Source organism: Notothenia coriiceps, unplaced genomic scaffold (assembly GCF_000735185.1).
Source record: "Notothenia coriiceps isolate Sejong01 unplaced genomic scaffold, NC01 NC01_scaffold00037244, whole genome shotgun sequence".
In the NCBI taxonomy this organism is placed as follows: Eukaryota; Metazoa; Chordata; class Actinopteri; order Perciformes; family Nototheniidae; genus Notothenia; species Notothenia coriiceps.
In genome coordinates this window covers 10,338,319-10,355,273 of record NW_011369945.1, presented here as the reverse complement: position 1 = coordinate 10,355,273, position 16,955 = coordinate 10,338,319, and the positions used below count along the sequence as shown (strand labels likewise).

Below are 16,955 nucleotides of genomic sequence, written 5' to 3'. Positions count from 1 at the left end.
GCCGGTGACAGCGGCAGCTACAGCGGCAGCTACAGCGGCTGCATCCCCCACACTGCCGGCCTTTCGCTGCGAGGTTTGCGGACAGCGGTTTACCCAGTCTTGGTTCCTGAAGGGACACATGCGAAAGCACAAGGACTCCTTGGACCATAAGTGCCAGGTATGTGGCCGCGGCTTCAAAGAACCTTGGTTTCTCAAAAACCACATGAAAGTGCATCTCAACAAGCTCGGGCTGAAAGCCGGGTTAGGAACCCTCGGGGGAGCTGGGGTCGCCGAGCAGCAAGCCAAAGGCTCTGTTAGTAATCAATCCCTCAACGCCCTCTATTCAAGCCTTCTTCTGGCCCAGCAGAGAGGAGGTAGGGGTGGACAAGGAAGAGAAACTGGAGGCAGAATGGGGATGGGCTCCAGCAAGTCAGCCATCCTGGGCTACCTTGGATTGCCTAACGATGGCAGTGGGGCCAGCTGCATGGAGAGACTTCAAGCAGTGGCTCAGGTGGCAGAGATGGGAAACGGTGGTGGCGGCATTGGTGGCTCAGGAGTGGGGGACCAAGGAAGAGGAGGAGGGTCAACTAGAGGAGGGGGCACAGGTGAAATTACCGCATCCATTTCAGAAGGAGGGGACCAGGCAACTTGGTGGCAGCTGGTGGCTCGCAGCCTGGCAGTCGCTCAGCAGCAGCAACAGCAGCAGCAGCAACAGCAGCAGCAACAGCAGCAGCAACAGCAGCAGCAGCAGCAGCAGCAGCAGAGGCCCCAGCAGCGAGGCCAGCAGCAACGAGGCCAGGGTCGCGGCTCCGTGATCACTGAGGCCGACCAAGTCAGGGCATACCTTGGAGGCCTGGAGCCAAGAGAAGAGTCTGGCGGAGCAGGAGGGCCATGGGAATGCCCAGACTGTGGAAAGCTCTTCCGCAGCCTGCAGCAGGTGGTGGTTCATGCTCGCGTTCACACCCAGAGGCCCCTGAAAGGAGGAGGCGGCGAAGAGGAGGGGAACAGTAGTCGTAGAGGAGCGGGGCTTGGAAGAGGAGGCGGCAGCGAAATGAGACAGGAGTCTCAGCTACACGGCGGTGGATCCCAACAAACTGGAGGAGGGAGACAGGAATCAAAACTGCACAGTGGTGGATCGCAAGCAGAAGCAGCAACGGGGTTTCACTCCGTCATCTCAACCTTCAAAGGTACAATCACAAGCGCCTTTCTCTACTTCTGGGTTGTGTTTGTTTGTTTCTCACATGCATGTATATAGTGCATACGGAAACACTCTTAAAAATATAATTTGCAACAAAAAACACCCGAAAATAAAAACTTTTTTTTTTTTTTTTTTTTTAACTTTTATACGTCAAGATAAAGAAAATTATTTACATGAAATATAGACATACCAAAAAACAACGTACTATGATAAAATAATCAAATTAAATATGTGCAGTATTGTTATGGAAAGTGAAAAGCTGTGCAGATATTAAGAGAGGTAGCTTGTGTACAAATATCCAGAGGGTTGTGCAGAACTGGCAACACGTAAATAAAAACAAGATACTGTTTGCAGAACGATGGTGTTATTATCACAGGAGTGTATTATTTTATACTGTAAATAGAAGCTCTCATAGAGGCCCTTCCCAACAGCTGTTATCTTTACATTTTTCTCAACTTACAGGAGAAAATGGCATGACAGCAGTCTCCTCCATACCGTCAGTTCCCAGCAGGGAGCGAGTGCGTGGTAGAGGGATAAAAGACTGCCCCTACTGTGGTAAAGCCTTCCGCTCTTCACACCATCTCAAAGTGCACCTGAGAGTTCACACAGGTGAGAAACTGCTGTGAGTTTAACAAACCACATCTATTTATTTTAACCTTTAGAACAACCCCTGGAAAGGTTTCAGTGAGCATGCTCGCTTGAGCAGCTCCACCTTTTTTCTTTTTTTAAAAAACGTTCACCCCAGAGAGCTGGCCAGTGCTAATGATAGCGCTCTACTGCAGGCGACCGAGCAGCCCCCAATGGAGCAACTCCTGGTTAACTGCCTTGCTCAAGAGTATGTTGATAGTCGTTTTTTGAGGAAAAATCAAGCCACTCCAGGGATTACATTTGGTTAAATCGCAGTAAAATAAAAATCACAGCACCACAGAGAAAGGAAGAGTAGTCTAAGTAAGCTGCCTAACTCTAAATTGTGGCTTGGCAAAACCTTTTTGAGATTGAATATAAGGATTTTTAAATCAACATCACGACAGTTGAAAATTCAATATTTCTGAAATTCACGTGCTTTTTTGGAAGCAAGTCAATCTGTAGTTGTTCTCCTTTAATTTATTCAATTAGATATTCCAACAGTAGGACGGACACACAGGCAATCCAACAGAGACCCAAAGGCCTTTTCAATACTAAATAATAATAATAATACATTTCTGGTGATAAGTGAGTCGGACATTAATGAAAATTGGGAACTCTCACAGCACTCACCCACACTCTTAATTAATGATCCATTTCCATAAGTCTTTATCAGCATCAGTCATTGCCATTTTCTATTATTTGCGTTTTTCGCTTGATGTATTTGATCAAAAATAAAGACCCCTCTTCTATTTCCTGACATGCCACCAATCTCCAGCAACTGGAGCACGTCCAAGTCTTTCCAGCGAAGCCTAAAAAGCATTCAGTAAAATCTATTTAGTACTGTCATTATGAATAATCGTCTATAGCTGACATATCAAATCACAGATGTATTATTCATGATAGCATACAGCTCCTTTTCTCCTGCACTATTGCTTCTTGCTGCCATCAAGTGATTACCACATGGTCAGTAATTTAAGTGAAGGCATCAAATTATAATAATACCCTCTTGATATTACTGTCCTCTTGAGATTATTGCCCCTCGAGATTCGTCTCCCATTTCTTTTTGGTTTTATCGACAAAATCAGACATTTCATATTTTGCATTCATCAAAAGGCCTGTGTTTTTTTTCTTGGGAATGTGGTAATTTACGTCCAATACATTTCCTGCTGTAGATTAGCCTCCAGCATGATGCCCCCTCCTCTTTATCTCTCCCAGCAGTGTCATTTGTAATCAGTGATGAAATACTGCCATCTCCCTTTCAAATGTGTCACTACATCTCTTGTTCACCACTGTTTAAAGAACCATGCCAGTTGTTTTGTGAGTTACTGCTCGTGTTTTAAATTGTAATATTTTCAAAAACACTTATTTAACGTGTGTGTGATTTGTCGTTATTGAGCCGAAACATTATCAAGTTAAGGGTCACCTAGATTTGATACTAAGTGTGTGTGAAACTCCAATACCATTTCCCGAATCTTGTATTGTCCATCTTCTTTTCTTCAGGTGAGAGACCCTACAAATGTCCCCACTGTGACTATGCGGGAACCCAGTCCGGCTCCTTGAAGTACCACCTCCAGCGGCACCACAGGGAGCAACGCAACGCCCTGTCAGCCTCCTCCAACTCCTCCTCCACTGGTCTCACCTCCACTCTCAACAGTCTGACCTCTGGTTCCTCAGGGCAGCCCAAGCAGCGCCGTTCCCACCTCAACCACGGTCCCGTTAACCGGGGTCCGACCGACAACGCCTCCCCTCTGCCCAGCCAGCAGTCCTGGCTCCTGGGGCTTCCAGACCAGCACGACCACAGGAAGGCCTTGGCGGCTCTGAGGGATGTCGACTTGGAGACACAGTACCGGTATCTTTCGGGGGTGATGGGAGCTCTTTACCAAGGTGGAATGGAAGGAGGCTGGATCAGGGAGTCTCCACCACCAAAAGCCCCTAAAGTGTCCCGTCGTAAGCCCCTCACCACAAGCCGAATGGTCCAACCGTCAAATGACAAGGAAGGGCCTGCGCCTTCTACTCATGAGGGCGGGTTCGAACCACTGGATCTGTCTCGTCGGCCCTCACCTGGCCTCGGAGGCATGGAGGAAGATGGAGTCTTGAGCGTAGGGGAGGGAGGGGTTGGTGTGGATGGAGGAGATAGTTCAACAGGGGTCAAACTGAGCCAGTGTTTGTTCTGCCCTTTCCGAACGTCCTCAGCCGAGCTCATGGCCATGCACCTCCAGGTGAACCACACCAGTAAGTCCAGGCGCAAAAGAGCCCCTACCACCATCTTGAATGACGACGGAGCCCTAAAGGCCGCCAAGCCCAGGATGGAACAGCCCGATCTGGACTCTCTGACAATATGGAGGAACGCAACCGAGTCCGGGGCCCCCCTGGAGGAATGGTCCTCAATGAATACCAAGACCTTGAACGGGAACACACAAGACCATCCTAACAACATGCTTGAGCACCCGGATGTGGCCCCAAGATCCAAGAAAGTAAGACGCGCACATCTGGCACTCAAGGGTAAAGTCGAGGATGATGATGATGATGAAGAGGAGGAGTTGGATGATCATTTGGAGAACAGCAGTGCGGAGGATTCGGAGGACCAGGATCTGAGGATGTCCCTCGCTCTTTCCCCAGCGCTTAGCTCCAACCACATGGTGGGAGAGGAGGAGAGCATCTTAACAGATTAAAATGCTTCGGGATGAAACCATCACAATTGGAGAGTTTGGTTCAATGTTTCTCAACCACATTTAACAGAGAATGAAAGAAGGGGCTTCTCCCGGGTTTTGAAAAGGACAGAAAGAAGTCTTCCCTTCGACATCACTCTTCAACTTCACTTCTGACAGTGTGGCCAACTTCCTGTCCAAAAGAGCTTGGAAGCACTTTTTCAGGATGTTTTGGCCACTTTTTCCATTTTTCTTCGAACTTCTCTCCAAGATGGTTGATTTTTAAGATTGTCGCCTATTTGATCAGTTAAAGAACCATACATAAGATTTAGCGCATCATTCCACACGCATTTATTTTACATTAATAACGGACTGTTACCCGAAGACTACTATACTGATCATGCTGAAGCCAGCTGTGAAGAGTTGCTCTCCTGACTGACCACTGAACAGTTTGAAACTTCAAGTTCCTCCTCAAACGACACATATGTTGTTGAGTCGAGGGGTGTTCAAGCTGTTAACCTCAGCTAAGCTATTTGGTATTATTTTAAGGCATGAGGTTAACTATTGGAGGCAGCGTGCTTTCCCTCAACTATATATCACTGCCTCGTTTGTCTGAAAAGTGTTTCTATATGATTGTCCTAAAGAAAAACAGAAAGAAACGTTTGTAATATTTTTTCTTGTATGAGTTAGTGCCTGTTCATGTGCGTTGTTGAGAGAGTCTCTGGTATTCCTGCACATCGAGGCTCTGATAGGTCATTTTATCTGAATATACAGTTTAAAACAATTTAAGTACAGTATATTTGTTAAAAGTGGTTCTAGGGTGTTGTGAATAGTTAAGTTGTTAAAGAAATGCTACATCGCAGCGTCATGTCCTTGACACAGACGTTTGTGGCTCAGCTTGAAAATAAAATAAAAGATTGGTCTTAGATTAAGCTATAAAAAGGGTCACAGTTCAACATTCAGTGTTTACAATGCCGCCGACAGTCGGTAGGCTTGCCGAGGCAACATAGATGCGTAGAAAAGAACAAATCTAAGAGCGGATGTCTATTTGAGGGCCGAAGGGACGTCGCCCGAGCCCCCGAACACAATCAACTGACACACCCTAAAGAGACAGAGACTTTACAACTGTGTCAAAAAAGAAACAATTCCTCCTTAGGAGAGGAGATACAAGGTAGGGAACGAGAAAGACAGCAGTACCCCTGCAAAGCAGGACTGAATCTGAGAAACAAACTGTACTCTTGAGGGTTTGGTGTCTTTTAGACGAGTAGATACCCTCTCTTCTTTTTTATAAGAAAAGAAAATGCTAGGAGTAATTATTAAAACACTAACAAATGCATAGACATCCCAGTAGAATATGTGTAGCTTTTGTAAAGACAAGAAAAAAAAGCAGACTTTTGTTTATTTTCATTTCAAGATGCTTACAGAAAAAGGTTATCAATATAGGTAATATTGATTATAATGTTTGTGAGCTAAGACTAGTTGGAATGTCTATACAGAGCACTGTGCAAGGTTTGAGTTCCCAAAGTAGTTGTTTTTATTTTATCGATAGACCAAACGTTTTTTCAATGGAAGCTGTCACTTTCTGTTGTTGTTTAAAATGTGTAAAGCTGTGGTTTCGATAGATTTACCCCATCGATTAGTCAAAATCAGTGTCATAAATATCCAACCATTGAACTGGTTGTTAAATAAAGTTCACATTCAAAATACATAACTTTTTGGGTGAACATCAACCCATCTACTGCTATTAATGAAACCGATCCGTTATCGTGAATTGTTGTGTTCTGAAGGTATATTTAAGAAAAAAGATGAATGTGATTCAGTAATATCCCCTCACACTGGTTACTAGTTATCCACGTAGACTACTTGTTGATGGGGTTTTCTATGGTTGCAACCACTCCTTAATGTGCATCAATGTGTTTAAGTTCCTTTTTTAGAGCACCTTATGAGTTTTGTAGTGAAAGTCCCTTAGTGGTGTCTCCTTAACAACTACTGTCAATGCCATCGTGCCTTCTGTTTCAAGCACTTCCTGGTGTATTTTGTAAAACTCACCAAAAGCACTTAGCCTATATCTACACACTCTTTCTTCCTCTCCGTTTCTGTCCTTCCACCTCGACTCATTTCTCTTCCTCTTCATCACATCCGCTCATTTCCTTAATCTTTTTCTCGTGTGTGTACCTCTTGGCCCCTCTCTCTCCTGGGGGGGGGGGCTGTTTTCATGATTTCTCTCTACTGTTCGGGCCCGATCGGCCTTAAACAAGGTCACTAGGCCTTATTACAATCTAGCATGGCTAGACTCTTGAAAAGAATAGACTACCTAACCTTTAGACGAGTAAATTGTAGATGTAGGGTTAGACTTTTGGTCTTAATACTAACCCTTTGTAAACCAAAGCCCAAGTCTATTATATTTAATCCTTTAAAAAGGTGCCAAAACATGTCCTAAGGTGACACTAAAGCAACTTGAAAAAACGAAATAATTCACTTTCTTTCTTCAACCTGTCCTCCTTTCTGTCGTGCTTGCTCTTCCTCCCTGTCGCTCTCTTGTCCGTAAACTGTCTAAATCTCTAGCACCACTTGAAGGTGACGTGTACTATCTGGTATTGAGGCCTTTATTAGATTTTTATTTCCGTTTGTGTGGTGTTTGTTCAATGCCGTTGAGATGGAAAAATGCTCTTCTTATAATGATAATTATTATTGTTTTGGCATTATGGTTAAAAAAAAAAAAAACGAAGAAAAAAAACAAACAAGAGAAATGTGTTGTTGAATGTTGTACAGATAGCACTAGAGATGTTGTGTTTTTTTAAAGAGAGCACAAACCCGAGTGCTGGTCCCTTCCGCTCCTCCCACCGGCAAATGGGAATAAAACAGCCTGCCAATCAATCTAGATGTCTAATGACGAAAATGTCCGCGTCAAAAGAAAACCTTTTTGTCCAAGTAGCGCTTTTCTCTGGAGGTTTGAATGTAAACAGCCTTTGACTCGAACTCCATTCCCAAATTTCTTGCACAAAAAAAAAAACGCTTTTTGAAAGACTAAAGCAGCACGAGCCAACAGTTTTACTCTTGAAGATATAGTTTGATTTCAGAGACTATTTTGCCTATTTACTAAGAAACAGAAGGTTAGCTTTTTATGTGTCCATAAGCAGTCTGGAAGAATGTTTAGCAACCATTTCAATCAGTAGAAGCTCCTCTGAAAACTGCTGGATTAACCCTGTATGTCTCCTAAACCAACATAATAGCACCCTTGAGTTTAGTACGAAGAAAAGGCTAAATTCTCTCCGAAACAAACTATCCCTTCACATTTGCACTTGTTTTCAATTGAATACGATGTGGCTCCCTGACGTGTGAAAGTTGCACCTTATCTCCTGATTGTGAATCAGATCATTTCAGCAGAATAATTAAGTGGCTAATATCCTTTTGACTGATCCTGCATATACTGTATCTGTACTTCTGATCTTATTGAAGGTGTTCATTATGAAAAGACAAATCTCTGCGAGGGGAGGGGGCCACGCTGGGTTTGGGCTCTTGTGTAGTTGACTGCCATTGCAGTGAGGGAAAAACTGATCTAACATAGTAGTGACTAATATGACTTTGTGGACAGATAAAAAAAATAAAACACATTAGAAATAAATAAACACAAACAAAATAAACCTGTATTGCGTTGTTATGTCTTTCTGCACCCGATGCCATTTCTCTTTCTCTTTCAGAATCAATATGTATCTAATGCGTGTAAACCATGTTAATATCAATGGGAGTCTATGAGGCGTCAGTTCAATCCACAATCAAGCAGCTTCAAACAACTCTTAGAGAAGGGGGCCCTCTTGTGGATTTGAGGAGAATAACAGGTCATCATTCCCACCTCCAATTTCATTATTATTTCCAATCTGAGGTTAAACCATTAGCTATTAAAAGTGTAAACAATTATGAATAAAGACACTTTAGAATAACTGTAATAAGGAGTGTTTGGGGCCTTTGAGAATAGTTGCTTACGTGTTGTCTGGAGATTATGTTTACATGTATTACGCTAATAATAACTTTGTTTGTATAGCACTTCCTGTACATAGTTCATGCAGTTCAAAGTGCTTTACAGTATGAGAAAGCACACAACAGAAATAAACTACAGAGAATGAATACAAAAGTGTAATGTTAGAACAATTTAAAAGTAAATTAACTATCATTTTTATTAGTTTTCAGCAGCCTGCAAAAGAAGCCAATGTTTGAATAGTTGGAAATATGTTTTGGCAATAGGTATAGAACATGTATTAGAGAAGAAGCCATGTAAAGCTGGCTGGATATATCATGTGATGTCTGAACAATCTGCGGGTTAAACATGACTCTAATTACACCATAAGTACCTACAAAGGTAAAGGGCCTTTGTGTGAAGCCACTCAGCTGTTCTTCCTGACTGCAGCAGAAATGATGTCAACTTTAAAGACCCCTGCAGTTTTGTGAATGTCTTCCGACTTCAACTAATGAACCTTTTCATAATCATCTGCATCTGGAGACAGTTTACAGCCTCGAAACTCCAAACCAGGACTTTGGGATTCACTTATGAGATGATTTATGATGCAACTGCGCCCTCTAGTGGAGACATGTATGAGAGGGTTGAAAATACAACTCCGGATTATAAATTGTAGTGACACACCTAAAACATACTAAAGTGAACAAAATCAGAAATAAAACAAAAATAAGTGTGGTTCTGTGTACAGAATATAAAATGATATACAGTCCAGCCTGAGTTAAGTGAGAAAAAAGCTTACACAAAAGCGGATGTAACTAAAGTTTCCTTCAAAATAAAATCAAGAACAATATGTTTTTTTTTTAAATAAACAGAAGGAATCGGTGTTTGAATGTGCAATTATCAATGCAAACGGAAATAAAATGTTCATTCTCATAACATGTTTGCTTTCATCGTCTAATAAATGGCCTTATTTTGAAATTAGTTAAAAGGAAGTCATGCACTATTCTTGCCTGGCTTTACAAAACTGGGATATAGAAGATTAAACCACTCTCATATCATGAGAAAACATCAGTTCTGTTTCGTAAAAAGATGCACAAATCCACATTAAACAAATCAACATACCTTTTCATTTATCAAACTGCATTTGTTTGTGAGTGTATAGACTAAATAGATTATTAAGTACATTGATAAATATAACACAAATCAATCAATTAACGCGGTTCAGTGGGAGGCAGAGTAAAATGCTCCAGGGTTAGCCTTCATATTATGTAGCTATTAGCCTACATCCCTGTACTAGGTTAATAGTCTGCTCCCTGGTGACTGGTTGAGACTGAGTGGGCGAGACAGAGAGACACAGAGAGAGAGAGAGAGAGAGAGAGAGAGAGAGAGAGAGAGAGAGAGAGAGAGAGAGAGAGAGAGAGAGAGACTGTGCCATAACGCGCACTGAAGCTTCCTTCCATCATCTGTACCGGAGAACTGAGCATCACTTCACACACAGTTTCCATCTCTTCCTCGACACACTGCAGCTCTGTGACGGCTCCACATCGCTCCTGAAGCCGGCTAACAAAAACACTGAGACAAGACCCCACGGACGAGACCCCACTGAAGTCCACCGCTGCACAACTCACACTCCAAGATGAGCGAGGTGAGTGCGTAAAAAAACCCCGAGTTTTTAACAATCGGTTACAAGTGAGTTACTCTAGGCTTTCATCACATTAATCAACACCACGCACCTGTACCGTATTAACCCGGAGGCATTCACTCGTGCGCAACGTTAAGTTCATTTATGCGTAATAACCACCTCTAACAAAAAAAAAAAAAAAAAAAGCCGCAACCCAAGGTGCGGTTAAGAACAAAATGTTTTAGCGCAGCGCTCTCTCTCTACTCTTTGTTTGGCTTTGGTCCCGAGTCTGACAGAAACACTGCAATGAGACGAGCAGTGACACCAGCTCTATCGCCACTGGGCACCATGAACATCTGGAGCGGGAGGGCTTCCCCAAAGTAGGGTCCGGGGACCTGTGTGGGGGCCTTGCAGGGGTTTTAAAAAGGTCCACAAATGAGGAATCTTTATTTTGTTACATGTATGTGTCCTTTCTCCTTCTGGGGAAGATCAAGCCCAATGCAGTATGAAGTGATGCTTTACGGTGTGTTGGCATCCACCTGCAGAGTGTACACAAGGAAGCTTACTTTACATAAATCATGCAAAGTACTTTATTTCCAGCAGAAGCTCCGCATGGATCCTTCCCAAACTAGCTGCATATGCATCAATTCTGCCTTTGCATAATAAAGTAGATTTTTTTCCCTCTCTGATGGATGTGGGGCTCGATGCTGCAGGCGTCAGTGCTAATGGGGGAAATGTAGTCATGTATTAATAAAGAAGGCTATACTGTATAGCAGTATTTATGGACACCTAACTCACCGTTGATAATGCTGATATGTGTACTTTTGTAGTCTTTACTTCTGTTTGAGATGCTTCACAGTAATGTTACACTGTCTTAATATGTTGAAACAGGGCTTAAGTCTGGCTTACAGTACTCATGTAGTTGTGTTGTCTGCTGAGGCTGTCAGGCAGTGATTACTACTCCTGGGATGTCCTTTTAATCCGGGTTTAACCTGAATGTTGACCCCTGAGGAGGCTTCCTAATGGAAAACAAAGGAACATTAAGGTGTTCTTTCCTGTGTTATATAACCTGCAACTCCTCTCGTCAGGAGGTGCAGCAATGGCCTCTCAATTGATCAATCCCACATCAATACAAATAACGTCACGGAGGTCCCAGAGGAGCGATCATTTCCACGTCTGTGTCACAGAAGTAGAGCATTGCACCGATGGGACTTTTGGTTTTGTGCACGTGCTGCTTCCTCGCGTTCCAGCCCTCGGCCCGTGGCAGATGGGAAGCGTCAGTGTCGTTTGATACGTAGCAGATGATGCCACTGCTACACAAGGGGGATTTGAAATGTAAACAGAATGATAGATGACGGAACATGTGCTGGTCACTTCTGCAGCTCACAGATTTACCTAGAAATCATGCGTTTTGGAGGCCTGTGCTCGGGGGATTGGCCTGAGAGGAAGCCAGATGTGAGCCAGGGTTGTTGAAATGTCACGTAGCCTATAGCTTTCTGTTCGTCTGCACAGCAATGCAGAAGAAGTGTCTTTACTGGTGGGGGATCTGATCATATTTGTAAAATATATTGCTGCATTAGTTTTTGCTGCATGATTTCCTCTATAGCAACCCCTTCTAAATGTAACTTGAAAACATTCCGCCATGTTCGTTTAAGCACCAGTGGTTGGTGTGAGTGAGCCTCGGTTCTGATCATCAACATACATTAATCTTGCAAACCTTGTCATATTTTAAGATTATTAATTTATTTTTTTCTGTCTTCTGTGATAGTGAATACATTATTTGGGGTTTTGTGTTTTTAGTATTAATTTATTCGAATTACTAGTGATTTTAAATGACATTTTATTTGTTTATATAAATCTGTGAAATGGATAGAATTGCCTGTTTTTGGTCTGTTAAGGACACAGAACAATCATTTTTGGGCATTTTCTAGACCAAATCCGCAGATTGATAGATTAATCGTAAATTGCTCTTAGACATAACGAAAAAAAGAAATACCATACGAGTCGATTGCTCAAACTGACTTCTTCTCATGCATGTTCTGCTCGCCTCGAGTACAAAAAGCAGCCATTATATAAGCAAGACTAACCACATCATCCTTTCCTTTTCATGTATGGCCTATCATGTGAAATGTTTCATGGCATCTGCTGAACTCACAGAGCACATCCTAACCCGCCTGTAATCTCTGGCCGTCACCGTGGTCCTCACGCTATTTGGAAGCATGTTGAACCCTTGGCCTCATACACTAGTCTGCGTCCATGCCACACACCAATGGATAAAGTGGAGAGTAAAAAGCCTTTTTGCATTCCAGTTTTAAACCTACTTTCCCCCCCCTGATAACAAAGAACACTTTTACGAAGACACGATATCCACGTAGCGAGCAAACTAATATTTGTAAGTGTTTAACGATCTATGATAACATTTAATAACTGCTATACAAAGTAGATAATCTTAATGTGCACTTCCTCTTGTTTTAATTTGCGGAAGAGGATGAGTGTGTGTGTCATGCAGCCTATCTTCCTCATTGAAGTAATGGCGATGCGCTATCGCCCTGCACCTTCCCCCTGCTTTGACAGAGCCGTCTCCTCCAGCTGAAATCTTGTCACCCACCGCCTCATTTCCTCCTCTTTCTTTTCACCAGCTTCTATTCAACCCCCCCCACACACACACACACACACACACACACACGCACGCACACACTTGAATCTCTCTTGGTAAATCCTGGGTCCCCCCATCATCCCATACAACTATTGTGGTTGTATTGTTTTGTTTAATGTAAACAATGGATTTAACTTTGGCGGTTGCTGCTGGCGGAGCTCGTAAAAAGGTTTGTTTTAAATTTGTGATAAAATCTGAAATGACATTCTTAAATTCTCTCAGGTTACATCCTGTAAAATTAATATGAGTATGCTGTCGTTCTCAAAGTGCAGAGTGTTTGATGTGTTTTTGTGGCACAGGGTTTGAATCAATAAAAGACCACAAGCCACTTAAAAAGGGAAACAGACTCTTGCCATTTAAGTGAGGAAGTGTTGACAATGTGATTTACAAGATCATACATTTGATTTCTATGGCATCCGGACAAAAACCACTGGTCGTATTGTATCCTCAGAGTTTTAATAACTAACTAAGATGCAGCCTTAACACAATAATGGCTGGTTAACTAACTGTTCATTTGTTTGGGATGGGAATATATATAACAAAATATATTAAAAATCATACTGCAAAAAGTAAAACACACCGATTTTAAAGAGGCCCTTTAGCTTTAGAACTTTAATTATTTAATTGATTACTGTTTAGAAGTGGAAGAAGAGGCCATTTTATTAATCAAAAGGGGAAATTAATATCTTTACTCTGTCAGTACATAAATACAAAGTACAAATACACACATGTACAGTTTTTACGGAGAGGTATCAGAGCCAAGGGCCAGGTATTCCGGCTCCAGTAAGCTGTTGGGGGTTTGGTGCCTTGCTCAAGGACACAATAGCATTGCCCTGGAGGTGAACTGGGATACTATATTTTTGGTCCATTAAAGTCTAACCTTTTGCAAAGCCATTAACCTGTTAAGCCCCAAGCCTGTTTTTCAGGTCTCAGGCTCAAAAATGACATGCCCAGAACAAATGACTATATCTTCACTTCTAAAAGGAGTAAATTAATAATGTTTTTTCTCAAAGCAATGATACACCTGTGAGTTGGATGTAGAAAAGTCAGAATCAATATAGATGTTTTTATTTTAAATTAAATTCAGATTGAAAATAGTAAAAACATGTAAATTATAGTTTATGTCCACAAAAAAAACATAACTTATAGTGAAAACCACCCTTGAATGATGGGATAGTAGACAAAAAGCTTTAGGAATCCAAACTATAACATATAATAAGTATCCTGTATTAAGATTGATGCAAAACAAGTGAAATTTGACTTTTTTAGAGAGGTTTGGAAAAAATAAACCACCTCTGGGGTCATTTGGGTGTATTGCATATCTCTAGAACCCATGGGTCGATTTTGGTGATTGACACCTCTTTTGAACTGTTAGAGCCAATAGAATCGAGGGGGTGCACTTAAATCCATCTAAACATTACCATTGGTGAATGAGAGTGATGCGCAGCCAGCATGCCCAAAACTGGAAGCTGGGTTACGTTCTATAGAAACTACGTTTATTGACATAAATGTTATGATGGATTATCAGTAATGATTTCAAAGTGACACAGAGACATTGGATTAACCTTCAGCAGCGTTTATATACGTTGTAATGCCCTTGAACACAACTGTTGATCAGAAAACAGCAAAGGTAAGATGTATTTGCCATTTTGGCCCCGTAAAGTGAAGTGGTGTGTTGTCTTTAAAGGGGACTTATCATGCTATATTTGAACAATATATTGTAGGGCCATACCTATATAAAGTATATAAATATATATATTTTTTTCAAAATACCAACAGATCCTTGCATTTAGCCATGGCCTCATTTCGCTCTATTGGCCACTTTCCCAAGCCCTGTTTTTGCAGGGGCTGATCTGTGACCTGCATGACCAGCCTCCCTGCAGGAGAGGGAGGCTGCTCTGAGATCAGCTGCTTAGGCTGCAGCGGGGAGAAAGAGGGGGAGAAAAAGAGATCTCGTCTCCGTGTTATTCTTATAGAAGTAGAAGAGAATTAATGGGGCAGAAACCCTCCTTTTTACGCAGCAGTCCATAGACATCAAACGGCGAACAATATTCAGTTGCAAGTTACTTTGGCTTACTTTGGCATTAGGGCAAGGATTCTAGATACTCCAAGTTTGGCATAATGAATTGTGCTACTTTTAAAGCAAAACAACAGATGTTTTCAAACTGTACATCAAAAAAGTCTCTATCAAAACACTATCGAAGCGTTCCCTGCCGTTGCCACGGTTAGCTCAAACAGTAACAACGGACTATTTTTTTAGCGGATGCAATGTCAATTTAAATCAATTACAACTATTTTTTAAACAATAAAATCATTTTCTAAATCCATAAAGCATTTACCAATTAATATTGGGACGTCCTGTCCGTTACTTTTGTTGAGAATGTGGCAGTAATAAGCGGGATAAACACTTCATGCCGACCAAGATCCCTCGCTTTCGCGATCGGGCTCCTGATCAGCCTGCCGGTGTTCTTTTCCACCTCGTGTGTATCAGATCCATTGCAGCCCTTTTTAGAGATTTGGGTAGGAGGAAAATAGAGAGGTTGTGGTTTTTGAACTTTGGTGAGGTTCCCTAGGAACACGGACACATAATTATGTTAAAAGACGTACAAACGTGCATTTTGCATGATGTTCCCCTTTAAGTTGTGTTAGCACCCTTTTCGCTAGTGCTGATTCAGAGGCTTGGCGTTAGACTTTGCGTTTTGTTTAGGTAAAAATGGTTCATGTCGGTCAGTTAGCTGAGTTTCTTCCGTTAGTGGGATGAGCACATTAACGCTGTAGCCGATAGCCCCGCTTGCCGGCGTGGGACTACGGGCGGGGTTCAGAAACTGTTGGCCGTTTTCAACTCACGGAGTACACATGTGCAGAGCAACTATTTCAAGTTTACTACCGTCACTAGAGTGGCGGCAGAATGGCTGGGGCATATTAACATGATTTAACAGTCCTTCGGGCCACTCGATGACGTATATAACTTGAAATAGTTTGCTCTGCGCATGTGTTACTCGTGAGTTTGAGAAACGGCCTGTGTCTAACTATGACCCCGGCTGTACGATCTGTCTGTGTGTTTTGTTTTGTCTTTTTCTGTCTTTTGGATTTTCCTGTATTTATTTTTTAAAAGTGGTTCGCCCCCTGTCTTGCCTGTTGCTTTCTGTCTTTTTCCACTCCCTGACTTACCGATTGTGTTCACCTGGTGCCCCTGTGTTTTCTCCTCCCTCCTCACATGGTCCTCTTGTTGTTTGATTGTCCTGTCTGCTTTAGGTTCTTTGTTTTCGTTTTAGTCTTTGTGATCTTGTGTTTTCTGATGACAGGAGTGCTGTTGTTTATACTAGCATGAAATAAAGGTATTTTCTGTATAATTGCATTTGCGGTCTGCTTGCCTCTCTCAACCCTGGCAGAAGAACTCACCAAGGATGGACCCAAGCCAGATCCTTCTTGAATTTGGAATCTCAGTTTTCCTTTTCTTTGGACTGCCGCCTCTGATAAGTGGAGGGGGCGTCTGGAGTTCAGCAGCGAGAGGCTGCTCTGGTGAGGCACACCAGATGGCATGGAGAAGCCAGGTTTAGTGAAATTCTATACCTCGCTGGGATTTAGGATTCCTCTCGGTGTGTGATTCCCGGGCCTGCTAGCCCAGGCATGCTAGCCCCTGCCTCCACTCCCAACCTGGGCCGTACGCCTCGTTGTGTTCCGTCTGGAGTCCGCCTCTGCTTCTTCCCGTTCTTCCTCCTGTCCAGAAGCCATTCTCTGGAACTCGGTCTGGCTTTTGGAGGTCCACGGAAGGCCTCCAAAAAGCTCCTAAGAGAAGGAGTCGCAGGTCGAAGGCTAGCAGCCCTAGCCCCAGGAAGCCAAGCTTTGGGCTCGCATACAGGCCCCAGAGCCATGCCTTTGGGCTCCAGCACAAGGCCCCAGCAGCCTGATGGTTCCAGCCCAGTTCTGGGCCCAGAAGGCCATTGGTTCGGCCCAGTTCTGGCCCAGCAGCCCATGGTTCAGCCTCAGTTCTGGCCCAGAGCCATGGTTCTCTCATTTACAGGCCACCAGCAGCCATGGTTCCAGCCCCAGTTCTGGGCCCGAGCAAGCATAGGTTCCGGCCCAGTCTGGCCCAGCAGACATTGGTTCAGCCCCAGTCTGGCCAGCAGCCATGTGTTTCAGTCTCGTCCTGGTCCCCGCAGCCAATGGTTTCGACATCAGCCCCTCGTCTGCTGGCCGACGCCAGCCGCCCGTGGTCCTGTCGGCTACCGGCCGAGCCAGGTCCGTGTCCTGTCGGCATTCCGGACCCG

At 43.1% G+C, this 16,955-nt stretch overlaps 2 protein-coding genes across 5 annotated transcripts in view; one reads left to right on the top strand and one right to left on the bottom strand.

Annotated features, from left to right (window-relative positions):
- Positions 1-8,096, top strand: part of znf219 (zinc finger protein 219) — a 31,288-nt gene extending 23,192 nt beyond the window's left edge. For 3 of the 4 annotated variants that reach the window (XM_010793477.1, XM_010793479.1, XM_010793478.1), the window contains 3 exons: positions 1-1,166; positions 1,640-1,786; positions 3,305-8,096. The exon at positions 1-1,166 is cut by the window's left edge and continues 1,247 nt beyond it. In XM_010793477.1, the coding sequence (XP_010791779.1) occupies positions 1-1,166; positions 1,640-1,786; positions 3,305-4,476 (2,485 nt within the window). In that variant the 3' untranslated portion in view covers positions 4,477-8,096. The remainder of the gene's footprint in view (positions 1,167-1,639; positions 1,787-3,304) is intronic. The other variant, XM_010793480.1, reaches the window with a different exon arrangement.
- The window catches only part of angpt2b (angiopoietin 2b), a 510,244-nt gene that overhangs the window by 331,181 nt on the left and 162,108 nt on the right, over positions 1-16,955 (bottom strand). The gene's annotated exons all lie outside the window — the stretch shown is intronic.